Here is a 27,943-nt window from a genome sequence, read left to right as displayed (position 1 = left end):
ATCTTTAAAAATTCCCAAACTCTTTAAATGACATCAAGAGATCAACAAAATGTTAAAATATAAGTGCATGCACACACATGCACCCCTGGCCCCCAGGATGCCAGTTCATCATCTCTGGTGAAAGCATCAACGGCGTAAACCCGTCTTGAGGCCCAGCCTATTAACTCTTCGTTTAGAGAAACCTTAAACTTTCTCAGACCTAAGCAGGTAAGCAGTCACAGATTGGAAGAGGGATGTAGAACTGGTAGACTCGGGCACCCTGCTGTCAGCAATGGGTGATGGCCTGAGAATGAAGGAGGCCCAAGAAAAACTCCACAAGCAGATCAGTGCAAGATCATTCAACGTCAGGATGGCCGGCATTTATTTGTACAGCTGACTGGCCATTTTATTACTGTTGACAATATCTCTAGCATTCGTAAGTATCAAATAAGTTAATGTCTCTGCAAGGGCTGGCAGACTGACAAGCAGTCCAAACGCTGGGCCAACCAGACCTTCTTTGAAAACAAGAGTCCTAACGTTTAGTGGAATAGAAACATAAATGCAGTCATAGAACTCTTCTCCATATATTCTGCATATTCTATTTTAAAAGGCATTTCTGAAATACTTATTCAAAATAGTTCTTTAACCATTTTGTGCACAAAAGGGTGGGCTTTTGGTTGTCCAGAAAATTATGACCAAAATTTTTCCTAAAAAATGTTAGGCAAATACTAAGTATGCACACCATGTGAATCTACCTGGAAAGGGCCAGGTAGTGAATATTTCAGGCTTGAGGACCACTTGGTCTCTGAGGCCACCACTCAGGTCTGCCTCTGCAGCATGAAAGCTGCCATGACGCTATGTGGCCGTGTCCCCGCAGAAACTGCTTATGGACATCAGCATCTCAATGTCATACCATGTTCATGCCATGAAATAGTCTTCTTTTGATTTCCCCCGCAAACGTGTAAAAATGTAAAATCATTCTTGGCTTGAACAGGCCAAAGCCCAGCTGCTGTGGCTCAGTGGCTGAGCATCGACCTATGCACCAGGCGGTCACCATTTGGTTCCCAGTCAGGACACATGCCCGGGTTGCAGGCTCAATCCCCAGTGGGGAGCGTGCAGGAGGCAGTGGATCAATGAGTCTCTCTCATCATTGATGTTTCTATCTGTCTCTCCCTCTCCCTTCCTCTCTGAAATCAGTTTTAAAAATTAGGTTTTTAAAAAGTACTCAGCGAATCTCGAGTCATCTCTCTCTCTGTTGCCAAACTCAGCTTATCTGAGACCTTAAACACCCGTCCACCTTCCTGAGTGCGTTTGGTGAGAACAGCTCTGCTTGGGAGCTGCTTCTGCCCCCCCCCCCCCCCCCCCCCCCAGAGTAGGGAACCGCCCTTCATTCCCAACGGCAGACTGCGTGGTTCCCTCTTTGGAGAGCCAGCCTGCCGGTGCACCCCAGGAAAGACACCACTTGGCAGCCTGGTGGGGAAGACAAAGGCTTTGATGCAGGATGTAACGCCTGGCTCTGCTGTTTATTGTGTGACCTCAAGAACGTTTCTTAGGATCACTCGTGTCTCAGTTTCCCACTTTTAAAAAAGGAGTAGTTTCATCAGTATTATTTATAAGTCTGAAAATACTCACTGAAAAAAAAAGGAAAGAGCAGTTTCTAGAATAGCCAGGTGGTGGAAAGTGAATCTGGTGAAGAAGCCTTCGGAGCCTTCTCCCCTCCTATTCCCCGTGCCACCTCCCCCGTTTATCTCGTTCTTCTGGGGCCACACTGCTTTTCTCTGCTCCCCCAGCAGCCTCCTTGCGGTAGCACATTTCTTTCCCTTCTGGGGTTCGTTGCCCAGATTTAACTCTAATTATCCAAAGCAGACAAACAAAACCCCTACAAGCAAAAATTTAGCCTTTGCCTATGTTCTGTTACATTTCCTGGAAAAGAATAGGTGACTATCTTTCTATGCAACCTTTCTGTTTCCCAATGTCTCCTCTGAGAAAAAAAAAAGACTGCAAGTTCACGAGAACCCCTTGCGTGCCCAAGGTCTGTCCATTTTCTTCTGCTGTGCTTCTCAGACCAGACACCGCCAAACTCCTCCACCCCATATATTTTTTTAAAAATATATTTTATTGATTTTTTTACAGAGAGGAAGAGAGAGGGATAGAGAGTTAGAAACATCGATCAGCTGCCTCTTGCACACTCCCCACTGGGGATGTGCCCGCAACCAAGGTACATGCCCTTGACCGGAATCGAACCTGGGACCCTTGAGTCCGCAGGCCGACGCTCTATCCACTGAGCCAAACCGGTTTCGGCCACCCCATATTTTTTTAAAAATATATTTTTATTGATGTCAGAGAGGAAGGGAGAGGGAGAAAGAGATAGGAGCATCAGTGGTGAGAATCATTGATGGGTTGCCTCCTGCACGCCCCCCAACCAGGGATCGAGCCCACAACCAGGGCATGTGCCTGACAGGGAATCAAACCGAGATCTCCTGGTTCGTAGGTTGACGCTCAACCACTGAGCCACTCTGGCCTGGGTTCCACGCCATATTTTTGAATATGAATTGAAGTTACAAGGGAATGATATGGTATTTCTACTAAAAGATAGTATTTTACAATTCAGTTTCTGCCAGAGATGTGTGTCTTGAAGATACTCTTTATCTTCTGAACATTTTTTAAAATTTTACTTATTGATTCGGGGGGAGGAGGGGCATCAACTTGTTGTTCCGCTCACTCATGCACTCATTGGTTGATTTTTTTTTTTTTCAGAGAGGAAGGGAGAGGGAGAGATAGAAACATCAATGATGAGAGAGAATCATTGGTTGGCTGCCTCCTGCAGGCTTGACTCCCCACTGGGGATCAAGCCTGCAACCTGCACATGTGCCCTGACCGAGAATCGAACCGTGACCTCCTGGTTCATAGGTCGATGCTCAAACACTGAGCCACACCGGCGGGGCTGAACATTTTTAAATAAATGAAAAAACATTCTTCAAATAGAGATAGACAGTGGTTTGCTCCAACTTCTAATATTAATAGCTCTATTAACTTCTTGACTTATTTTCAGTTTATTCTATCCACTGTCATACTAGCTTCTTTCCCACAGAACCTGTTGTTTACTTGAGTTTAGACCGTTTGTTAGGACAGAATGCTTGGATAAATCCCCAAAAGCAGATGTTTCTTCTGCTTTCCTAGAAATTAAAGCTGAAACAAGTGTGCCGCCGAGGTATGTCCTGTGTTTGTACTTAGTTGAAGAAAATCTCCACACTTGATTTATCCCCTGGTTAAAGTGACTAGGTTCAAATTTTATGTTTACCAATCCATCCTTTGAGATGACATCCTTAAACTCTATCCTTCCTTTGCAAAAACAATGGAAACTTTGTTATAAACAGAGCAGGCTCAGTCCTGGCCTCTGGTTAGGGCCCTCGTGGCTGACAGTGTCTTCAATGTGTTGTGACTTACATGACTGGGTGATTTTGATGATAATTTTTTTCCAGTTTATTGATCAGCGCTATTTGGAGGAACATAAATATCTAGGGCACTAATTCTAGATTCCAAGGGGCCCTGGGCATTGGAAGGGTGAGCAGCAATGTGTGGGGGCAGGACCCAGGGTGACCAGCTGTTCCGGTTTACCAAGGACTGAGGGACTCCCCAGGCCTTGGGATTTTCAATGCCAAACCTGAGAGAGTCCTGGGCAAACCAAGATGACTTGGTCACCCGAGACACCATTGGTCCTACCCACTCACTGCTGAAAGATATACCCTATAGAGGGGATTCCGTAATGAATCAGTGTGGAAGGAAAATAAATGTTTAAATCATTCATCTGTGTGGGAGAAACATGCAAATCATCAAAAGTCTGCAAACTGTAATGCATGAAAACTCTACATGACCCTTCCCCAAACCACTGAGGCATGGGGACAAAGTGACTAACATTTGTGGGGTAGCTCTACAGGGAACGGAAAAGAATGCACTTAAACCATTCTATCTACATAGATGTTCCCCAGTGGATACAAGAATGCCTTAGTAACAACCTATCTCATGTTGGGAGAACCTAAAAGGAAAAAGAACTGTGTCGTTACAATGTTAACTATATCTACAATCCCCTCCCTCTATAGTACATGGGACTTGAGAGATCTTCTTCCTGTAAAGTGGAGCTAATAGGAACATGTGGGGTCTTATGAATGGAAGTGTTTTGCATGTGTGTGTGTGTGTGTGTGTTTGAAGTGCTTGTTTAACATTCTTAATAAATGGGCAATGTAGCCAGAAAATATTAACTCATTTTATGGAACATCATAATCAGCCAGCTGTTTGATCTCTCTGACTCTCAACTTCCAAATGTATGCAACGTTAGGATTGGAACTAGTGCTCCCCAAGGCTCCTTTCAGCTCTAAATGCTGTGATTCTGATAGCTTCTGCTCAGACTAAAAAGGAAGCTGTTTTCTTACAGGAAACTGCCCTGGGGAATTACAGTTAGATTGAGTAAGTGCAGGGAAAGTCCAAAATGTGGTAGGCTAACTGACCAGAAATAAATCTAGAAGGCTTGGAGGTGAGGGCAGTTAGCTCAGACCAAAGTCCTAGGAGAGTAGAACCCAGATGGGAGGCGTCCCACCTGTCCAGGAGACCACCCAACACCTCGCAGGACTCCAGGTCTGGGTGGGCAGTTTTCCCATGGGACACGGGAGAGCCTTCAGCCTGTAGAACCATAAGAAGCTCAAAGAAGGAGCCCTGACTTGAACTGAGGAGAAAGTTACAGAATTTCAATGAAAGAGGAATTTCTGAGGATTGGGGCTAAGGAAGGGGTGGCTACAGAAGACATAACTAGAAAGCTAACGGCATTAGATGGTCTGAGTGTCTTCAGCTTGCTGCAAAGATGACCATGTTGTCCTTGGATATGTTCACAGTTACGTTTCGATGTTTCAAATCTGGCTGAAGAGAAAGATTACGGGGAATGGCTATCATCTATCCATTCTCTGAAAATGCGGTGCTTAAAGTGGACGCAGGGTAGATATATCTGAGGAAAACCTTTTGCCACTCATAGTTTTGTTCAAAAGCATCTCCAAAAAGAATGCCACACACTGTGTGGGTCGGAAGAGGAAAAGAGAGGCTTGTAAGTGGTCTGGCATTGAGAAACCACACTAAGAAATGGTTAGTTAGGGAAGTAATTAATACTTGCTGCTTTGGAGTTAGCTTTCTAAGATTGCATACTGTCCACTCTGAGACTCGGGGGGGAAATCACTCCAAATCTTAGCAGGGTCGTTTGCTTCACCAAATGTTGGGGTAATTCCAACAAAGAAGCAGCCTTATAAAAGCCCAGATTGGTCTGTATAGCAGAGGCCTCTGCGATTGGGCTGCTCTTTTTATTTCTTTGGTGCAGAGTAAGACACCCATCTGCTAAGTGCACGGGTGGTGGGCCTCAGAGTGAAGCGCAGTTTGGCTGCCCCCAAAATGAGCTTGGCGTTGAGAAGCATCCCCAAGATGAGCCAGATGCTTTGCAAAGACGGAGGGAGAGAGCACAGAACAGTCCCATTGCTGTTGACCAGAAACAGAAAGGATGTCAGGAACTGTCCCAGGAAACCTGAGCATGGCTAGAAGATGCTACCTGAAGCGGACCCTCAGGATTTGACAGGGTAATCTAGTCTCTCTCTCTCTCTCTCTCTCTCTCTCTCTCTCTCTCTCTCTCTCTCTCAGTTGGGGTGGTGGTGATGATTTGCAGCTGGCTGGGCAGCAGCACAAAGGGCATATTAAAAATTATTTCCATCTGACTTAAGTCAATAAATATTTATTTTTTATCCCATTGGATGCTCACTAATTGGGCTGCCAAAAAAAACAACAACAAAAAAAGGCCCCAAAGTGATTATAGCCCAGTCAAGGTAATATGGTATGTACATTCATAATTATAATGCAAAAAAGCCTATAGAATGACATAAGAGAGTTACAACAAGGGATACAAGGGTGTACAATTGAGAAAAAAGATCAGGAAGAGCTTCCTAAACGACAAGCCGCTGAATGCAGACCTAGCAAGGCCATTATTTAGATGGGAGAGAGGGAGGAGAGTGGTCCGAGGAAAGGCCCGGAGGCCTGCTGGTGTTTCTGGAGTGACCCTCTCAGGGAAAGCAGCGGCCGGAACTGGCAGTGGGTCATACTGGTGATACTGAGGTGATATCCAATAGGGATATATTGATATCCAACATGCCTCATTGAGATGTTTATACTGAATAATTCAAGAAGCTGTCGAACTCACTGAAGCTTTGGGGACCGAGAAGTTTATTCTTAGAGCTATGCCTTAGGAAGCAAAATATGTCAAGAGTGTCAGAATGGTTTGAAGAGGGAGACCTGGGCCCAAGAGAACCCTTGACAGGGTCTGGGAATCTACTTGAGAAGCGTGAAGGGCCGAGTTAGAGCAGGAGTGATGGGAATAGGGAGGGTGCCGCTCCCCAGAAAGCCGTCACAGACAGAATGTGCAGAATGTGCTGATTAGATATGGGAGCCTGCACCGGGCGAAGCTGGCTCACTTGCAGAATGGCCGTGCCAGTCACGGGGATGCTGGAGACGTGTGTTAGTGGGGAGTGGGGGATGGGGAAGCGGGGGGCGGGGGGGGGGGGGGGGCATGTCGGCAGGTTCCCAAGGGAGCTGCAGGAAGGGAGATCCAAAGATAGGGAGAAGTGGGAGAGGCCTGGGAGCCCAGAAATGGGGCTAGTTGTGGGTGGAAATGAGCTCACCGAGGGAGAAAGAACAGTATGAGCAGAAAAGCAAACCGAGGAAAGACTTAAGGGGGATGTTTACTGAAAGCTTGCATTTCCCTAATTCTGCATTTCACTGAGAAGAGTGGCTCTAAAATCAACTTTTATCCAAGACTCCATTTAATAGTTGGTCATCAAAAATCAGAAAAGGACAGAATTATCCATTTAAATACAAGTTTCTCAAAGAGGGTTTATACAAGCTGTGCCCTTTGGCACAGTTGGCAGCATATAACCTCTTCTTCACAACGCTGCGAGTGGTGGCTGAAAGTTCCAGACAGTCAAAGGGCGGACAAAGTGTCACTCAAGGGCTTCCATCCTTGATAATTAGTTTGTAGCACTTTGACCTCATCTGCCTTTCTAAGTAAAAACGACTTCAGAAAAGAGCAATTCTGCACTTTGCCTTGTGAATAGGGGACAGAACACTGGATTAGAAGTAAAAGGATCAGGGAGGAGGTCGAAGAGCATTCCAGAGCGTTCTGGCAGAAGGACGTGCATGAATCAGGCAGGGCAGGTGGGAGGGGCACATTTGGGACCCACAAGCCATCCGGGAGAGCTGGAGTGCAGGATGGGATGGGGTGCCCACTGAGAGAAGGCACTGGAAAGCAAGGGGCCAGGCTGTGATGAGCACCTGTGCCCAGTAAAGGGGCTAGAATGTCACGCTAGAAGTGACAGGGATCCAGAGAAGTTTTCTAAAAAGGAGAGAGATGTGATCGCATGGTCAAGGTGCCCTTTTTAGAAAAAAAAAATTTTTATTTTAGAGAGAGAAAGAGAGAGGAAGGGAGTGAGAGAGAAACATCAATTAGTTGTTCCACTTATTTATGCACTCATTAGTTGACCCTTATGTATGCCCTGACCGGGGATCGAACCTGCAAATTTGGTGTATCTCAATGACACTCTAATCAACTGAGTTACCCTGCCAGGGCTCAAGGTGCATTTTTATGAAGGTCATCCTGTCCCTGTGGAGAATGGGTTTAGACAGACGGAGGGTAGATTCAGGGAAAGTACTTAGGAAGAAATTAGACCCTTGTAGGAGAGAGATGGAGAGAGAGAGAGAGAGAGATGGCAACCAGACACAGAGAGGAGGCCAAGAGCAGATCAATGGAGAGGAGGCTGGTAGCAGATCCAGTTTACTGACTGTTGACTCCGTACCTGGCACCATGCCAAACACTTGCACACATTGTCTTGCTGCTTCTGCCAATAACCCTATGAACAGGGTGTTGCCAGCCACGTCATCTCTGTGGCTCTCACACATGGACCTTGCTCACGTCATGCCTGGTCCAGCCCTCCGCCTCGCTCACTCAGCTACAGCCACCAGGGCTGCTTTTCCGGCTCCTGAACAGGGCACTCTTGCTCTCTTCAGGGCCTTTGCAAGCCCTCGTCCCTCTGCATGGAGCCTCTTTCCCAAGTGTATAGCTGGCTCATTTTCATATAGGAAGTACCGTTCATGTGCTACTTTCACCAAGAAGCATCCCCTGACCCGCTCCATTTAAAAGATAAATTAGCCCTGGCCAGTGTTGCTAGATGGTTAGAGCCTCGGCCCGCACACCAAAGGTCAAGATTCCAGGTCAAGGGCATGTACCTGGGCTGTGGGCATGTGGCAGGCAACCAGCCCATGTGGCTCTCTCTCTCACATCCCTCTTTCTCTCTTTCTCCCCCTCCCTCCCTCCCTTCCACTCTCTCTGAAAAAGCAATGGAAAAAAATATCCTAATGTGAGGATTAACAACAATAACCAAAATAAATTAAATATATATATTCCTTTCCTGTATCAGCCTGCATTTTCTTTATAGCACTTACCATAATTTCTAATTACCTTCTCTGTCTACTTTTTATTATCTGTGTCCCACTTCTAAAATATACTTCATGAGAGTAGGAATCTTATTTGTTTTATTCACTACCATATCCCCATACTATTGCAGTTCTAGTGCTCAATAATAACAGTAACAACAATTATAAAAATTAACACTTAAAACATGTGCTGGTCCAACTCATTTAAGCCTTACATATTTCATATAAATATTATTATTTTCTCTATTTTATAGATGGGAAACTGAGCCCCCCAAATTGAGGCAACTTATCCAAGGTCGCACAGCTTGCCAATGGCTGAGGAGGGATTCAAATTCAGGCAGTATGGCTCCAGGGCCCAAGCTTCCAACATCTATGCTACACTGATACTCTGAGGCTGCGCTTTAAAATGTCAGGCCACAGGCTGGTGATGGAGTAGCTAGGATTCCAACCTGGTTCTCTTCGAGCTCCATGGAAAGGCAAATCAACAGGGATCGGAGTGATGAGAATTAAGGAGAGAGAGAGGCCAGTTTGTAGGTCTGAGCTAACAGAGGATGGTGTTGAATTCAGGGGCACACAAGGTGAGTGTAGGAGCTAACGTCTGAGTGTGTAGAATTTGAGGTGCCTGTTGCTCATGCCCTCTCCTTTACTGTGCTTTCTGCTTCTTAGCAGGGCACATTACTCAACCCCTTCTGATCCCACCTTCACATCTGTAAAATGTAGACTTAAGTTCCAACTGGACAAATTCTTGGGAAGATTAAACTGAGGTAATGCAGACCCACAGGCAGACGTTCAATAAACATTAGTTTCCTCATCTTTCCGTACTTCTGCTCACATGAAAAAGCCAAAAGTTCAACAACAGTAATAGTTTTAGCAACAGCTTGAGGGAGTGGAAAAATGGGCTAAATACCAAGATGACAGAAGAAACAAGAGAAAATTATTCTTGGGTGGGTCTAAGTATATAATCTATATATATAAAAGGCTAATATGCAAAGTGTCCCCTTAGGAGTTCGACCGGGAGACTGGGAGTTTGATCGCTTGCTATGACGTGTGCTGACCACCAGGGGGCGGCATGGAATGAAGGAAGGCCCCGATAGCCCCGATAGCCGGCCAGGCCTAGGGACCCTACCTGTGCATGAATTTCATGCACCGGGCCTCTAGTCATTCCATAAGCTTAATGAAACTTAAAATTACCTAAGTTTCATCTTCTGAACACTTACTGAAATAATTAAGTGAAGACTTTGTAAAATTAGGTTCAATTTTATGTAAATATATAACATTAGTCTTACCTCCCCTTCCCCTAGATGTTTCCTTTTATTCTTATTTCTTGCTAGGTATATGTAATATTTGTCTTTGAACAAGTAACATATTTTACATTTTCTCATCTGCAAAATGGGAACAATAATTCTCTTACAGGGTTCTTATAAAAATTAAAGGAGCTAATGTACAAGAAATCCTTTTGCAAATTAAGTACTATCCAAATATAATAAATGAACATTATTAAAAATGTGTTTATGAGGAAAAATGTGTTTATGCTCACTGAATTCATGCCACTTCCACAGAAGCAGTTCAGTTAGGATTCTCCAAGTTAAATAGCTCAAGCTCTTACAGCTATGTATCTCATTAAATCAGCAATTTTCCACTGGTGTGCTGCCAGATTTTTTTTTAATAATTCTTTATTGTTGAAAGTATTACATATGTCCCCTTTTTACCCCCATTAACCCTCTCCAGCCTGCCCCCGCCCCTAGCCTTCAGCACCCTATTGTCTGTGTCCATGGGTTATGCATATATGCATTCAAGGTCTTTGGTGGATTACCTCTCCCCCTCCCACCCTCCCCCACCTTCCCTCTGAGATTCCGCACTCTGTTCCATGCTTCCTTGTCTCTCCGCCAGAATTTTTAAAGCATGCAATACCTGACTATTTAGTCAGGGGCACTGCCCTCTTTTCCCTTAAAATCGTCAAATAAAAAAATGACAACAGCCAATACAACAATAGGCATCTGTTGTGAAGAAATCAAAATTATACCTATATTTTGGTCAGATCGGCAAAATATATAATATTTTTTGGTGTGCCGCAGAGTTTTAGTAATTAGTGTATGTGCCATGAGGTGGAAAGGTTGAAAATCGCTGCATTAAATCTTGCCCCTCTGATGTGTGCAGATGGTCAGGACAACTCAGCCTGCTGGACAGGGAACCATGGTGCAGTGCCTGTGTTGCTGTCTGCCCAGCATCACCCTGAGTAGCTAGCCGTCCTCCACTGGAGCCTGCCCCTGACCTCTAGCTCTAGTGTGAGAAAGCGGCCCAAGAAAGGCTGGCCGGCATGCTTCATCCCCCTGATTTGTTTAGGGGTAGGGATCTTGACCCAGCCTATCAAGCCCGAGGACTCCCCCAAGCTGTCGCTAAAACTATCAGGGAAAAGACTTTCCTTTCCCCCTAGAAGTGCCAGCTGTCAGAACCAAACAGCTGGAGCTACTTCTGGCCATTTCTGACACCCTGTGGGAGAACCTGCTTCAAGACCTCCAGGGACAGAGGCAGAGAGACAAGGTGGCCAACTCGCCCAGTCTGACATTCCTGAAAGACCCATTCCCAAAACCCACCCTCAGACCTGGGCAAACAGGGACGGCTGGTCTCCCCACAGAGAGATGACCTGCCAAGAAAAAGTCCCGAAAATATTGTTCCAACTTTGGATCCAGCTTTATCTGGAGCCCATCCTTGAACATCTTAATTCTGTGACTCAGTAAGTTCTGGTGCCTGCTGAAGCAACTTCGAGTCGCATTTCTGTCACTTGCAACTCAAAGAGTGACAACACATTCCCAAAGAATGTGCACATAGAAATAAAACTCCAAGTTCAAAAAGCAATATAAATCCAAGTAGGAAGCGTGCTATTTTTAGAATTGAAAAAAAAAAATGAGGAAATGTGATCATGTGGTCACTTCTGAGGTTGAGATAATTTATTTGACAAAGGAGCTCTGAAAAAATGTATACAGAGTGGAAAAAGGAAGAGAAGCAAATGAAAACATTATGGAAGAAAAACATCGTGGCATGAGAAAGGTCAGAGTCATGCAGGAGTGAAAATTCACAAGAACAAACTTAGAAAAGGAGCTGAAGCCAAATCCTGTAGCAGCTTTGCCTTCTCAGTGGAGATGGCCCCGCCCTGAGTGGGACCAGCGGACAATGTAGCCATGGGAAGGGAGAAAAACCGAACACCACCAGCTTCTGCAGATGCTAAACAATTCCACAAGACTTGAGGCAAAAATCTAAATGGCCACTGACACCCTGCCCTGGAGCAGGTAGGGAAAAGGAAATGCTAGAGGAAAAACCAGAAAAGCTAGGGAAAATGGGCTTTTCTCAAGGTGACATAGTAGCAACAATTACAAGGATCTGAGAAGTTAGAAAATATGTGTGCACCAGCATTGGGGGGTTGCGGGGCGGGGGAGGGGGGGTGGTACTGCTGGCAGGGCAGGATGTTTTGTACTGAGTCAAAGAAGGTTGTGCTCCTGGGTTTCCTTTGAGAATATGGCCAGAGGGAGGGGTCTAGACAATATGTCTGCCCACCAGCCACAGAGGACAGACTGACAGCCACCCTGTCTGGCCTCCCTGAAAAAGGAAGTGAGACTGGGGCTCCTAAGGGACTGGTTCTGGCCCCACCATTTCTATTTCTAATGCAATATGGGGAAGGCCTAGGGGTTGAAAACCAAGAGGCAAGTCATTTTCTCAATAGAAAGGCAAGGCAAGAGCAGCGTGAAGGTACTCGATGTAGTGCTACCTCTCTGAATGTCTTTTTTGAGTTCCACCGATTTTAAACGATTTTCACTTTGTTTTCTGATATCTCATTAGAGGGTCCTAATCATTACTCTTGTGGGTGCTGGAGGGAACCCCGTAGGCCTGTGCAGGGTCTTTTTAATGCAAACACTTTCAGTTAGGACATTTAGGAGAAAGAGAGGAGCAAGCAGACAGGATGCTTCTGCTGCTTCTCCTACAGAACTTACCCTGAACACGTGACACTGAAAGAGGAGAACCGATGTGGTTCAAGCTTGTCTGGCAACAAAGCAGCAGATTCACACAGCAAATCTTAAATCACAAAGAATGCTCACGGGTGAACCCTCGGGAGTTCCTGGAGCGAGTGATGGAATTTACTTCGCCTTCGATGAGATCGCCAACACCGGAGTGTTTGCCTGTTTTACTTTAATCACTAGTAATTCGGGAAGGCCCCCTACCAGCAGTATCTGCTTTTGCCGTGTCCCTGACCCAGGATGCCATCTAGAGTCTAAGAAAGGAAGGAGGCAAAGCCCCAGGAAATGTCATATCATCCTGAAAAGCTTGCCTTGCAGAATCAGACCTGGCAGCCCACTGAACAGGCCTGCGCTCACCTGCCTCCCTGGGGAGATACTCTCACCCCCAATTTCCTGCAAGGGAAATGGAATGCATTCGCCACAGGAAATGGGCACCTCGGAGTCCAGCCTCCCCAGCACTTTCAGCTTCCTAAGAATTCCCGATAGCCGAGGGCTGGGTGTGTATGTGGTCTGGGCATTGCATCTTCTGTAAGGAAAAGCATGTGTAGGAACAAAAGGGGTCTTCCTACCGGGGCCCTCAGTTTGTAGCTGGGAGATGTGAGGTTCCAAGAGGTTACGTGATTTACATGGGGTCCTATTGATGCTGTGACAGAGCAAAAGCCAGCGTGCTACGCCGAAGACCTGTAGCAAACATGGTTTTCTCTCCTGTGCCTTTCTAAGTACCGTCCTTGGTCTCCCACTTGGTCTATTTGATTAGGGCTGGGAAAGGTGAAAGGGGCTAAGGAAAAAAGGGGGATGGTGGAAGTTTCTTTTTTCCTTCATTTTCTTGATAATTGACATTGATAAGACTGGCCGTCCCTTCTGTCAAAGTAATCACAGACACTTAATGCTAATCAAAACCCATGTTTTTCTTTTCTTAAAAAGTGACAATTCAGGCTCTGCTACATCATGAAATGCCTTCATCTCAGTGTGATAGCTAAGGAAACACATGGCTAGGACCAAACTTTTGTAAATCTGAAGGGAATCGTGAAAATAGAAAGGGGATAAATATTTAACTATGAAAATCAGCCTCTAAGTACCTAATAGCCTCAAATTCAATGTCAATAATGGGAAAAAAAACGGGAGAGGGAGGTCAGGCAGAAGACAATGCGCAGGGCAAAAGCCAGCCCTGGTCTGCAGGCCAGTCACCCGGACTCAGAGCCCAAACACGGTATTTTCCAGAGGTCACTGGCGTGCCTGTCGCCCAGCAGGCCCTGCCCTGCAGCTGAGAGCACCGACCAGTGCTTCCAACTTGGCAGCCGCCCAATAACCAGAACAATGATTGCCTTTCTCTTGCCATAATAATGCTGTCGAGTTCATCAGAGATCCATTTTGTATTTTTCATTGAGTTCAAAGCATGCTGTTTCCTTCAGGAGAAATCCTATTGTGCTTTAAATCATTTTAAAAATAGTTGACCTACTCCCTTAGGGAAAATAGAAATGTTTTTGATGAAAAAGAAAAGAGCTTCTCCGAGAACCTCATTATTTATCTGAAGTAAAAAAAAAAAAAAATCACAAATATATATACGTGTGTGTGTGTGTATGTGTGTGTGTAAGTCTACACCTATGAAACGGTACAGGCATGAGTCCATATATTTCTCAGTTTATTGGGAAACAGCTGTGGTACCATAGTAAAGCCTTATACTTTGCCATTCATTCATTCATTCATTCACTTACTCACCTAATATATATTTACTGAGCATTTACTATGTGTTCTAAACATTGAGGACACAGCAGATAATAAGCTAGAAAATGGAGCTAGTGCAGAGGAGGCCAAGAACAAACCCATGCAAATAAGTAAATATGACAATTCCAGAGGGTAATAAACTCTTTGAAGGAAAGACAGGGTCGGGTGGTCAGCTCAGAGGCCATCTGGCTGACAAGAAGGAGCCTGTGCCTGTGTGGGGGTAGGCAGGAGATTGGGTGAGAAAAAGGCCCTGGGGTTAGAGCAAGCTTGACAAATTTGGGAGAAAGAACTCTAGCGAGGATTGAGAACAATAATATCTATTGTGGTAAAGACTTCGTAGGATGATAATTGCAAGAGAACATGATGAACTGCAAAGCAACACCATTGAAAAGTATTATTTGGCTGTGCTACAACATTGTATTATCACATAAAAAACATCATTCTGCTTTTAGAAATAATTAGGGTGAGAACTGTGTGTTTCGGTTTTCATCTTCTACTCAAATGAAAAGAACCAGGCTCTCGAGAAGCCCTTTTCAGGGGTGGCGTCACCATCACGCCAAATATGGATCTCACATACCTGGAATCCTATTGAGCGTCACCCAGAAATGCTCATCAGGACTGAAAGTGTCCTTGGACCACTGGAGCAGATCAACAGCCCGTGGGTCACGGAGAACAAAGTTGGAAAATTCTCTTGACAGAGCCACATAGGCAGAGCCAAAGTAAATGGTGAGGTTATGGGGGGGAGGCGGCTTCAGAGCTGGGGTTCTGATCACATAGGAAAGCTCTTTGCCCAGATGCTCTCGGTGGACGTATTTAGTCCGTCCAATGGCATGAGCCGGAGGCAGCACCCCCGGGGTAATGTTTTTCCCTTTGAATCCTTTCAGATACTGAACGATTTCCTTGTTGGTTTTCAGGGGGAAATCTTGTCCACAGGTGTTGACGGCGTACTTCCACGGGACCTCGGACGCCACCAGGTCTCTGATGCAGTTCAGGTCCGCCTGGAGCCTGGAGATCCCGCCATAGACAACCGGCTCCATCTTGGAAGCCAGAAAGGCATTTGGGAAGCAGCTCAGCAATTGCTCCACTGCACCTTTAAAGGCAGCTGTTGCCTTTTCGTCCACATGAACGCAGTAGACATTCTGGGGCATGTAGATAGCTCTGAAGAGCCTTTCAAAGGTATCAAAATTGTGATGGATGACCATTATATATGCCAAGGGGAACCCAGCCTCTTCTTCGGATAACGGGGCCGTGATATAGTGGCTCTGGGTCAGGTATTCTCTGCAAGAAGACTTCTGATACAGCATTAGTTTGTCTCGCCACAGGAAAGGTGTTTTGCCTTTGATAAAGGATGCGCAAACTTGAGTCAGCATCAGAGTGTCCGAATTATTCAGCCTCTGGAAGCTTTGCTCGCCCCCAAATATGAACACATAGAACACGATAAAAATTATGACACAAGAGACAGAAACTATAAAAAGGTAACGCATCGATGAAGACATGCCTCACAGAAGAGCAAGATTTCAAAGACGGTGGAAATCTGTAAGTCTTTTCCCAAACTTACTTTTTCCTCTGAGTTCTTATTTTGGTACATGCTCCAGCCATTTGTACCCTGAAGGAGACGCTGGGAATTTATTCCGTTTCATGCCGGGAGGCCAGCTGCAGGCTCTGTCCCCATGCTGATATTAGCAACTGATCCCGCCCGGTTCTCTGCCTCTCTCAAAACGCCTTTGTCTAAATCCCAGTAGCAGGTTCTTAAGCCCAGCCTTGCTCCCTCCCTCGGCTTCCGGGCTTGCATCTGCGAGCTGTTTCACTAAAACTCTGCTAACTGCTCTCCCCTGCAGATTTAGTTTCGCAGATCTCTTCTCTTTCATTTCCCATTCCCCCGCCTCTCCTTCTCTCCCCGCCCCTTGTTATTGCCATTCAGGGAATTAGCACAGTGAAAGCCAAAGTTGAAATGATGTGTTCTGGCAGGCATGCGTTTCCTGCTAGTCATCCGACTGGCTGCGGCACTCACCCCTCTCGCTGCTCAGGGCACTGATCCATACATAACCTGGTCCCTCGGCTCTCCCAGTGTGATCCACGGGGAACAATGTAGCCTCCACTCTCAAATATGCTGCTTCAATGAAAAAAATGACTGAGGTGACAAGGAAAATAAAGCTCATCCATCCTGGTTCCTCCGCAAAGCTTTCCTGCCCCGCCCTACCGTGCTCAGCTCCAGTCCTGGGGGACTGAATGGCAGGGATCCTGGCCCTGTGACTTGGGGATCAGGTGACAGCGCCTCTTCTCCCCCTTCCAGCATCCACCGCGGGGCCTGTCACAGAATGTTGGGGTCACAGGAACAAGTTCGAGCTTCATACCCTGATACATGAGATGAGACCTTAAAGCTTTACTTGAATCCTGGCCACGAGTAACAGTTCAGATTAGGGGACCTTGGGCTATTCCGGTTTTAACCACCCAAAGAGCATCATCAGACACTGTTCCTGCCAAGTTAAGTTTCTCAACCACCTAGGAGATGAACGTTGGTTTCCTTATTTGCAAATAATAGTGTTTGGCTAAGGAGTACCAAGCTCTTCCACTTAAATGGTTCTTTTCTTCCACCATTCCCTTTGCCACCGTGCTTTTAAATGTAGATTCATACTATATTTTACTTAAAATGACTCTGAAGCACCAGTTCAACTACTAAATGCCTTCCCATTGCTCCTCACTGTTCATCTGAACTAAATGCCTCAGTGCCTCCACCCTAGTCTCACAATGGAGACTGAGCCCCACCCCATCCCATGAAGAAATCCTGTCCTTTAATGCACACTCTCTCCTTCCTTTTGACAAGTCTCTACCCTGCTGTTAAAGGACTAGAACCATACAGGTGTGGGGGTTGCCTGCTTTCAGTCAGCACCCACGCCCACGGAACAGCACGTGGCTGCCTGAGCACACTGTCTTGTTTCCTTCTTCTCATTGCCATTGCTCCCATTGCTCATTCTTCCAGCCTGGACTTTACTTTCCTCTCTGCCTTTCCTCTCCTCCTTTAAGACCCATCATAAATTAACTCTACGTAGTCTCCACCAGGACTTGTAGGCAAAGTGGAAAAAGAAAATGCAGCCATTATGTGGGTAAAGCTGATCAATCTCATCCTTAGTGTTTCTAAGGAGTAAAGCAAAGAAAACAACTGAAAGTTCATGATAACAGAAAATTCAATCCCAAGCTTCTCTCTTTCTAAATAATTCCTTTAAACATTAGGTTATTGTATGTTCTATTTCAAAACAACAGAGAGTAATTTCAGTATCTAGTTTGGTAAAGCCTGTTGACTTAGAATGAGTGTTAAAATATTTACAGTTTGCCCTAGCCGCTTTGCCTCAATGGTTAGAGTGTTGGCCTGCGAGCTGAAGGGTCCCGGGTTCTATTCCAGTCAAGGGCACACCTCGGTTGCCGGCTGGATCCCCCAGCCCCTGTCTGGGTGTGTGCAAGAGGCAACCAATTGATGTGTCTCTCTCTGTCTCTCTCTCTTTCTCTCCCTCCTTCCCTCCCTTCCACTCTCTCTAAAAGTCAATTGCAAAATAATCGCCGGTGAGGATTAACAGAAGAGAAAAAATATATATTTGCAATTTGACCAAATGCTCAGTATACAGATATATAAGTTAATTAGTCCAACAGGGCTGTTTACATGATTATTTTAAACTGGCCAATAATACAGGTGTTCACTATACACAGGCATTAACAATGTTTCTATAGTAAGAAATGTAGACACTAGACAAATTAAGAACTTTCATGATACTTCTGTATTCAGTCCATTACTTCAAGTGCATTGTTTGTGTGCTGAAAATATACCTGTTTTCCCCTCTGCCCTTTCGGCTGTCCTTGGGCCAACTTTCCCCACCCTCAGGTTCTGTTCCTAAGAAATCCCTACGGGAGAACTTTTTTAAAAACCTGTTGCTGCAAAGAGCAAGGCTGAGAGAAAGGTCACCTGTTACCTTTCCTTCCTCATAGGCATCTGGTCTGCGAATCTGAAATAGACCCTATGCGATTTTTTTTTTTGCTACTGAGACTGAACAACTCGGCCTCCCAACCTGCCTTTGGCTGCAGACAGGGTCAGGGTTGACTCTCACAGCCCTGGCAACCGCGCCTGCCCCTCACTTTGTAAGCAGCTGTTCCTGAACTAGCTAATTATTCTGGCTAGACATGTTTATATATCTGGCTAGACATGCCCTCTTCCCAAGGCCGCTCTTCATTCCATTTAGAAGTCTTTACTCTTTGTGCACTTTAAAGACATGTTTCCCGTTACGATACCATCTACACGGTTCCAAAAGGAAGAGGGTGTCCTTTCTTTGAAATGATGGGCGACTCGTATCCCAGTGAAATAAAGAGACCATCAAAGGGGAGAAAGAGAGTCCTCCGACACTGGGCCCCGCCAGGCTTGTGTGTGAAGGGGCAGGGGAGCACGTGCCTGGCGCTGCGAGCCCTAGAGGAGGAGGCGGGGGGGGGGGGGGCGGGGGGGGGGGCTGCAGGGCTAGGGTGTTGCCTGCCAGGCTGCCAGGCCTGTGAGGAAGCGGCAGGTGGTGGTGGGAGACCGTGTGTTGTGCTGAGAACTTGGATTTCATCCTGCTGCCAAAGGAGCACCAGCAAAGACTTTGGGTGGAGGGCTGCTCCCGGGAACATGTGCCAAGTGGAGGAGGAACAGGAGCAAAAGAAGCCATGGTGGGAAAGTGCACGGCAGCCCATATATGTGCATAATGCACACATGAATAATAATGAAAATATGAGATGTGAGTAAAGCTTCTTAAACTGTGAAGTAAAGGTGCTACCTACTCCATAATTAATAATGTGTCCTAGAAACAATTCCAAGGCTCTAACAAGGCTTTTAGGCCTGTCGATATTCACAGAACATCAGATACTGCATATTGGTTGAGGTTTTTCTTAAATAAACGAAGATAGGGGAAAGATTTAAAGTCCCAGGGACATTATGGAATTCATGATTGGGAATTATAGGAAAGTCTAGACTTATTTTTCCAACCCCTCAACTTTGTAATGTAGAAGTATGTACATTACCATAGTTATACTATTTATTTACCTATTTATATGTGTTGAATGAATAAATGAATGAATGGAGTCCACAACCCCCATGGTTCCAGGTGCCCATGGGTAAAAGAGCTCTCAATTAGAATCGGGAACAGAGCAACTGGTATCTCTTATTTTGACAAACAATAACTCTGAACAGACTAACCAGATAGATTAAATGACAAAAAACACACAACTTTTAATCAAATTTCCGGGGGAAACCATGAAAAATGTGTTTCTTCTTATGTGTCAAGAAAGGGTTGTCCACTAACTCCCACAATATTACTCACAGGGCCTGGTGCAAGTCACTCTCTACTGTTCACTGGTTATGTGATCTTAGATCCTGCTTGCTTCACCTTACTAAACAGGATGTTCTCTGCGGTGCCTTCCAGCTTCCGTGAGCTGTGTAATTCGGTATGTGTGAGGTGAGTTCGCTAAGCACAGTGATGGAAATCAAGTGTGAGAACGGCCCCTGTCCTGTAGGACTCAAAAGACATACAACAGAAAATATAACCAAATACACAAAACAGGAAAGACTATGGGTAAGTTCCAAACCAGAGGTTATCTACTAAATGTCATGGGAGCTCAGAGGACAAAGATGGTTAGAAATGGAGCTTGACTGGTTAGAAAGGGCTTCGCTGGTTAGATTCAGACACGTAGAGCATGCAGGAGGTGGTCCAGTTGGAGAAATCATAAGAGAGCAAGAACACAAAAACAGGAAAGCAAAGTAGAGAACCTTCCTGGGAAGAATTGTGAATCGGAGCTTCTCGATTCACATGGCAACAGAGAAAACCGTTCAAATCAGTAAGCCATTATCTCAAAGTGCCAGTCAGGGTGAGTGTGAACGCCAGGAGTGCCCGACTTGGGCCTCCTGTTCCTATCATAGCCCCGCAACTCGACAGGGCCTGTGTTCAATGTGTGTTGAATGGGTCCAGAATCATCTGCGCATTTGAAAGTGCAATTTTCAACTACAAAGAAAAGGAGTGTTGAAACCCATGTTTACATAAGCTTTCAATTTATATATTAGAATGGCATGGGCTAAGGGCTCCATGTTTTTCTTTAAGCCAATTTCTGGTTATCCGGAAGTATAGTTTTACTGTACCTGTAAGCGTTTTCATCTCTTCCCCTTCAGTGTCCGCCTACAGAGACCTAACTATAAACACACATGAGCATTGACCTCTATTCGCACCTTCTTGTGCATCTTACCTTTGTTTAATTGCGTGTACTAATTCAAACTTCATTATTCTTTCATAATTGTTCTGGGACTTGTTTTTCCATTCTCAATTAACTGCTATTCTTTAGTTGGGAAAGAAATTGAGGGGACACAGGCTTGAGCAGAAACACTAGATTTATAACGTTAAATAACAGCAAAAAAGGTCGCTTAAAGGACTGGCTCTGATAAACTTTGTTGAAGTAGCATCCAGAGGTTAAGTAATATTTGCAGAAAGATTAGGTAAGTGAGGTGAGATTGTATCAATTCTTGGGCTCACTGATGGCTGTTCCTTGAAAGACCATTTCTGTGTGATTTGCTTTGTGATTATAGCATGTCAAGTGAGTCATGCTTAATTATAAAATATCAGGATTAATTTTCCCCCTTGAACTAAGAATAATTCACCAGAAAGGACAGCCACGTGAGTAATTCTGTTCTGTGTAGCCCGATGGTTTGTAGATGGAGCCTTTTTTTTCTTCTCTTTTTAAATAATGATGACCATTAAAGAGGAGAAGGAAGGAGACATTTCCAAGCACACCTTTAACTGAAATGATAATTCTCCCATCACTGAGTGTCCTCCAGTGGGGGTCACTGGGGAAAACCCTCCTTCTCCTGGGACCCAATCATTTTTACTTTCTATACCATTCATCTAATTAGCAACAGGAGGAGTTGTTGTCTAGATCACAAAACCCAAAACATTATTTCAAATTCTCACCTTAGAGAAGGGGAAGGCATTTAATATACAGAATTGTAAGGCCTAGGTGGCAGGTCCAGAAGGTGGTCATGCTGGATCATAGCATGGTACTGTGAGCTGCAGTGATCTGCATCTGATTTTGATGTAACAAAGGTATCATGGAAACACTTCCTGGATGCTAAGAGAGCTAAGCAAATACGTGCAAAAAACAGTGTACACAGATTCAAATAGGCACATTCAAAGCACGCACAGATAGGCATCAATCTTCTGGTAGCATAAATGTAGCAATTAGAAAAATGAAGAACCTGAAATTTAGGGCATTAGAAAATGAAAAATAAATTACCCAAAATAAGTCACAGCCGATTATCATTTTAAGATGTGGACGTTAATAGCTTAACCTTAGCAGAATAACTGACTCTATTGTTTTACCGAAACATTTGTTTTCAAAATTATTCAGCCAAACTAGGGGTGTCTACGGCTTGGGGATGAGAATAGTTTAGATTGCCCTGGCCAAATTGCTCAGTGGTTAGAGTGTCGGCCCAAGGACTGAAGGCTCATGGGTTCAATTCCGGTTGAGAGTAGGCTTGATACCTGGCCCCCGTCGGGATGTGTGCTGGAGGTAACCTATCAATGTGTCTCTCTCACATCCATGTTTCTCTCTCTTTGTCTCTCCCCCTCCCTTCCACTCACTCTAAAAATCAATGGAAAAAAATATCCTTGGATGAAGATATCCCCCCCCAAAAAAAGTTTAGATCAAAAGTTTTCAAACTTCTGTTTAACATTTCATCACCAGAAAGGTTTGTTAAAAATATAGGTTACAGCCCTAGCCAGTTTGGCTGAGTGGATAGAGTGCTGGCCTGTGGACTGAAGGGTCCTGGTTCGATTCCGGTCAAGGGCGCATGCCTGGTTTGTGGGCTCGATCCCCAGTAGGGGGTGTGCAGGAAGCAGACAATCAATGATTCTCTCTCATCATTGATGTTTCTCTCTTCCTTTCCCTTCCTCTCTGGGGAAAAATAAAATAAAATACAGGTTACAGGACTCTGACCCAAGAGGTTAATAGGATTCAGATGGAATTTAATAATTTGCTTTTCTAACAAGGAATTGGGACCAAAGTTTGAGAACCAATGGATCAGAGACCAAAATTCTTTGATTTTTTTGCTCAATGACCACACTTGATCTATTTTCCTATGACTAGGCAATTTACTGTATAATAAAACAACCAATGTTTGGCATGAACCAGCCTATACAATTTGGAAATGCTTAATAAACATGAACTCAAATGGTGGATGATTGCCCTGATCAGTTTTATAAGTAAATGTATAAAATTTACTATGAAAAGCAATCAGTACTCCTAGGAAGAATGAAAGAAATGAATATACAGAAAAGGCTCTTATTTAAATGAGAAAAATCCTAGGAGCAAGTTGTCCTGCCCCGAATGCAGTCTCTAATTTACTGTACACAGCAAGCACACCTGGGCATAATCCCAGTCTTTCACAAAATGTGGAATAGGACTACTTACTGACAAACTACTTACTGATGTTTTGAGGATCTAGTGTGCCATAAGCTGAATGAGAGGAGGGTGTAGAAGAAGAGTCAAAAAATAAAAAAATAAATAAATGAGAAAAAGGCTGAAAATACCAAATATTGGTGCAGATATGGAACAACCCGAATGCTCATGTACTGCTTGTGGAAGTGTGAATTGGTTCAACTCTGAAAAACCGGCAATCTCTACTGAGCATAGGCACACCCTGTAACCCAGAAATTCCATTCCCAGGTATTTATTCAACAGAAATGTGTACATGTTTATGAAAGGACTTATAGCTCAATATTCACTCCAGCCATACTCATAACAGACCCAAGCTCCCACCAACAGTTATTACAGATCAGGGTTTCTCAACCTTGGCACTATTGGCATTTGAGGCAGAATAAGCTTGTGGGTGCTTTCTGTGTATTTTAGGAGGTTTGGCGACATCTCTGGCCTCTACCACTAAATGCCAGTAGCACCCCTTACCCCCCACCCAAGTAGTGACAATCATAAATGTCTTCAGATGTTGCCAAATGTTTCCTGGGGGTTGGGGGACAAAATCATCCCTCCCCACCCCTACACCTCCTTCTCTCTACACAACAATGAAAATGAATAAATATTAATGCCTGCAACAACATCAAAAGTAAATCTCACAAACATAATATGAAGCAAAAAACAGCAGACCAAAAAAAAAAGAGTACAAGTTGTCTATTTCCATTTATATAAAGGACAAGAAGTCAAAGTAATCTATGCTGTTAGACATGAGGGTAGTGCCTGGGATGCTAGTCATGTTCTATGATTTGATGTGGGTTATATGGGTGTGTTCATTTGTGGAACTGCATCAAGATGAATACTAATATTATGTGCACTTTTCTATGTTATACACTATTTCACCAAAAATGATTGATTGAATGAATGAATGAATGAATGAATGAATGAAGGAGTTATGGTCCTCCCAAGAAAACTCTTCCAGGGGAGTCTTCAAGGTGAGTGGGGATCAAGAGTCTTCCTTAAATAACTGATATTTATGGTATTACTTATGACCAGATACTCTGCAGTACCATATACATCACTTCTTCTTTAAGCAGTCTGACTGCCAAGGGTGTTTCTACTTTGGTTCCTGACACCAGCCACCTTCGGCCACTACTCAACAACCACTCCTTTCTACCAGTGAGCAATGTCCAGAAGAAACGGAGCCAATAGAAAACAGAACAGGACGTCAAAACTTAATTCAAAAACCCTCTGTGCTCATCAACACAGAACTGAGCGCCAGCTGTTAAGGGACTTGTCAGCTAGATCAGATAAGGATGGAAGAAGCCCTGCTCTGACAAACAGAATGTATGTTACAACAGGGTACCAAGAAGTATGAATGACAAAGCTGACATCTGGCATTAGGGGTTACCACCCCCACTTGCCCAATGAGGAAACTGAGACTCAGAAGGTCACTGCTCTCTCAGGGAACCTTCCTGCTGAGGGTCACTGAGAAGGGCTGGCCCAGGACTTGAATGTGAGCAGCTCTGCTCCAGAGCTCTTGCTCTCAGTCACTGTGCCATCCTGTGCCCAGAAATGTCTAGGCCGCAGCACCCAGATCCGCTTCCTGGAGAAAAACATGAGAAATAATGAGAGCTGTTCACGTTCAGTAAGACACATGCATTCCTTTTTCCAGCACTTATTTTCTTTCTCTCACATTCAATCAATAGACATGTGTTGAAAAGACACCTAAGCCTGAAGCACTGTGACATTTCTTTTCCATTCCTGCCAACATCTTTTCTGTATTGTTCAGAAAATCATCTGGACAAATCTTTCCTTCCAGCTATCATTAGGATTGACTTCCAAATTCCATCTCCCCAGCTCCCTCTTCAGGTGATCACATTTCTTCATGGTCTGACCAGTCACAAGCAGAGGGCCTGATCCAGGGGACACCTTGGCCCACGCAAAACTGGGTTCCAGAAGGCCTGGCTCTGTCCACAGTACTTTTTCTAAGTCTCTCTTGATTAGCCTAATTTGAGTATGCTGCCTGTTTTCTTGCTGGGGTCCTGACTGATACAATAATAAAAGATAACATTGAGATAATACTTATCAGGTGCTGGGTATTTGGTCAACATTTCATGTTGATTACTATTTAATGCTCACAACAACCCTATCCTCTCTAATAAAATGGTAATATGCAAATTAACCATCACTCTGCTACATAAGCCACGCCCACCAGCCAAGCCACGCTCACCAGCCAATCAGGGCGAGTATGCAAATTAACCGCATCCAAGATGGCTACAGCCACAGAGAGCAAGGTTTCCCAGGTAACAGAGCAAGCCAAGCTTTCCAATAGCCGTTGCAGGCCTAAGCCTCCACTCAAGCTACAAAGTTTCAATTATAGAAGGTAAACAAATTCAAACAAATGGCGGCAGAATGGAGCTTGAGAGAGCAGGCCAGGGTTGCCGCCGGCAACAGGGGAAGCAAAGCTTTCCGCACACCCTGGCTGGGCTCACCCGCTTAAGGCTACAAAGTTTCAATTATAGAAGGTGAATTAACTGCCACAGAAATGGCTGCCGCCCTGGAGGGAGCAGCAGGCTTGGCTCTGCTCCAGGCTACAAAGTTTCAATTGTAGAAGGAAAGTAAATTCCAGATACCAGGGCCTCCGCTTGCATTGCCAGGGGGCGTGGCCAGCCTGCAAACCACCACAGGCCCCTCGCTCAGGCTGCCCCACGCTCCAAGGGAACCCCACCCTGATCTGGGACACCCTTCAGGGCAAACCAGCTGGCCCCCACTCCTGTACCAGGCCTCTATCCTATCTAATAAAAGAGTAATATGCAGATTGATCATCACTGCAACACACAATATAGCTGCCCCCATGTGGTCAAAGATCCTGTCCCCATGTAGACACAAGATGGCCACCACAAGATGGCCAGCAGGAGCGGGCAGTTGGGAGGCACCCGGCCTGCAAGGGAGGGCAGTTGTGAGGGACCAGGCCTGCAAGGGAGGGCAGTTGAGAGGGACCAGGCTTGCAAGGAGGGCAGTTGGAGGTGATCAACCCTGCAGGAGAGGGCAGTTAGGGGTGACCAGGCTGGCAGAGGAGGGAAGTTGGGGGCAAACAGGCTGGCAGGGGAGCAGTTAAGCATCAACCAGGCTGGCAGCGGAGTGGTTAGGGGGTGATCAGGCTGGCAGGCAGAAGCGGTTAGGGGCAATCAGGAAGGCAGGCAGGCAAGCAGTTGGGAGCCAGCAGTCCTGGATTGTGAGAGGGATGTCCGACTGCCCGTTTAGGCCCGATCCTGATTGGGCCTAAACGGGCAGTCGGACATCCCTCCAGGAGTCCCAGATTGGAGAGGGTACAAGGCTGGGCTGAGGGACAACCCCCCACCGTGCACGAATTTCGTGCACCGGGCTTCTAGTCTATATATATAAAGAGCCAGGGTCCATAATGTTCAAAATGACTGAAGGGACGAATGAACGCCCGGCTGCACAAGCAGCAGGCTCAAGTGGGCAGGGACTGGTGAGTGGGCTGAACTTCTCTCGGAGAGAAAGAGAGGCGGGGCTGATCAGCAGCTGCCGTGGCTGCTGGCGAGACCCAGAGAGAGAAGCCCTTGCCTCTCTCTCTCTCCCAGCCTCGCCAGCAGCCACGCCTCTCTTTCTTTCTCTGAGAGGTCAGCAGTTCAGCCTGCTCGCCAGCAGCCTGGGGTGGCTGCTGATCAGCCCCGCCTCTCTGATCAGGCCCGGAGATAGGCCCGGAGATGCTGACTGACATAGAAACCAACCAATCAGAACCAAATCTGGGTGAACTGAGAGGAGCCAATGGCTGCCTAGGAGGTGGAGCTTTTGACGCTGACTGGCATAGAAACTGACCAATCAGAACCTAATCTGGGTGAACTGCAAAGGCAGAACCTGAGGTGGGAACTGAGGAAGGGTTTTAAGGGCAACAGCTGTTTGGTGTAAGGCGTAAGAAAGCGGTTCAATTTTTTAATGACCGGTTGGCAGTATAGTGCATATGGCTGGCTATCAGTCCAAATATAGGGATTTTGTATTTTTGTCTACCAAGAGCATCTCCTCCTGCTGAAAACGGCTTTCCCCCCCATTTAAGCAATCCTATCCTATATAATCTATCTATACTAATAAAAGGGTAATATGCTAATTAGACCAGGTCAACCAGCCATCTTCCGGACGTCTGACTTCCTTCTGGACAAAGCCATGGTGGTGGGGGCCAAGGCAGAGGCAGTTAGGGGCAATCAGGCCAGCAGGGGAGGGCAGTTGGGGGTGAGTCAGGTCAGCAGGGAAGGGCCGTTGGGGGCAAGATCAGGCCTGCAGGGGAGGGCAGTTAGGGGCAATCAGGCAGGCAGAGGCAGTTAGGGGTGATCAGACCGATAGGGGAGGGCAGTTAGGGGCTAGATCAGGCTGGCAGGGAAGGGTAGTTGGGGGCAAGATCAGACCAGCAGGGGAGGGTTGTTGTTGGTGAGGTCAGGTCAGTAGAGGAGGGCCGTTGGGGGTGAGATCAGGTCAGCAGGGAGGGCAGTTGGGGGCGAGATCAGGCCGGCAGGGGAGAGCAGTTAGGGGCAATTAGGCAGGCAGGCAGGTGAGTGGTTAGGAGCCAGCGGTCCCAGATCCCACAGGGATCAGGCCTAAACTGGCAGTTGGACATCCCCCAAGAGGCCCCCGATTGGAGAGGGTGCAGGCTGGGCTTAGGGGAACCTTCCACCCTCCCCCCATGCACGAATTTCATGCATCGGGCCACTAGTAAAGTAAAAACACAATTATTACCCCCATTTTACAGATAAGCAAGCAAGACTTTATTACCTATGAATGAGTGAATAAGGTCATGAACTCAGGTAGCATTAAAGCAGAACTTTGAATTTATACACTTATATACTTAACTGCCTTCTAATACAAATAGATTTATAAAGGTATTTGAATTCATTCAGAGCACCTTCTTTCTTCCCAGGGACCAAGGCTATAGCTGGTGAGAGGTAGATCTGCATGTCTTGGGGATAAGAATAGTTTAAATTGCCAAGCACCATTGGGAGGACTGAGACAATACATGAATGTACTGAGGTTAATGGGAGCCAGGTTCCTCACTGCTGGAGAAGGAAGTGGAGAACATAGACCCCGTGTTGTTGGATTAGAATTAGAGATAGTGTGAAATTGTGGTTTTTAATATATATTTTAAAAATTAAAATATAGATGGGTATGCATGAGTGAATATGTGAGATGAGACAATGTGTGAGCTGGAGTACATGTTGGAGAATGCACATGTCTGA

At 45.5% G+C, this 27,943-nt stretch overlaps 1 protein-coding gene across 2 annotated transcripts in view; it reads right to left on the bottom strand.

Moving 5' to 3' along the window:
• Nucleotides 1-27,943, bottom strand: part of GCNT2 (glucosaminyl (N-acetyl) transferase 2 (I blood group)) — an 89,004-nt gene that overhangs the window by 45,305 nt on the left and 15,756 nt on the right. The window contains exon 1 of one of the 2 annotated variants that reach the window (XM_079777667.1): nucleotides 14,803-16,047. The exons of the other annotated variant lie outside the window; for it this stretch is intronic. Within the exon in view, the coding sequence (XP_079633793.1) occupies nucleotides 14,803-15,721 (919 nt within the window). The 5' untranslated portion in view covers nucleotides 15,722-16,047. Of the gene's footprint in view, nucleotides 1-14,802; nucleotides 16,048-27,943 lie in introns of those variants that run through there. 2 annotated transcript variants of the gene reach the window in all.

Source organism: Cnephaeus nilssonii (genome assembly GCF_951640355.1).
Source record: "Cnephaeus nilssonii genome assembly, chromosome: 7".
NCBI lineage: Eukaryota > Metazoa > Chordata > Mammalia > Chiroptera > Vespertilionidae > Cnephaeus > Cnephaeus nilssonii.
Note: the sequence above shows the minus strand (reverse complement) of the source record. Positions and strands in the feature narration are given on the sequence as shown.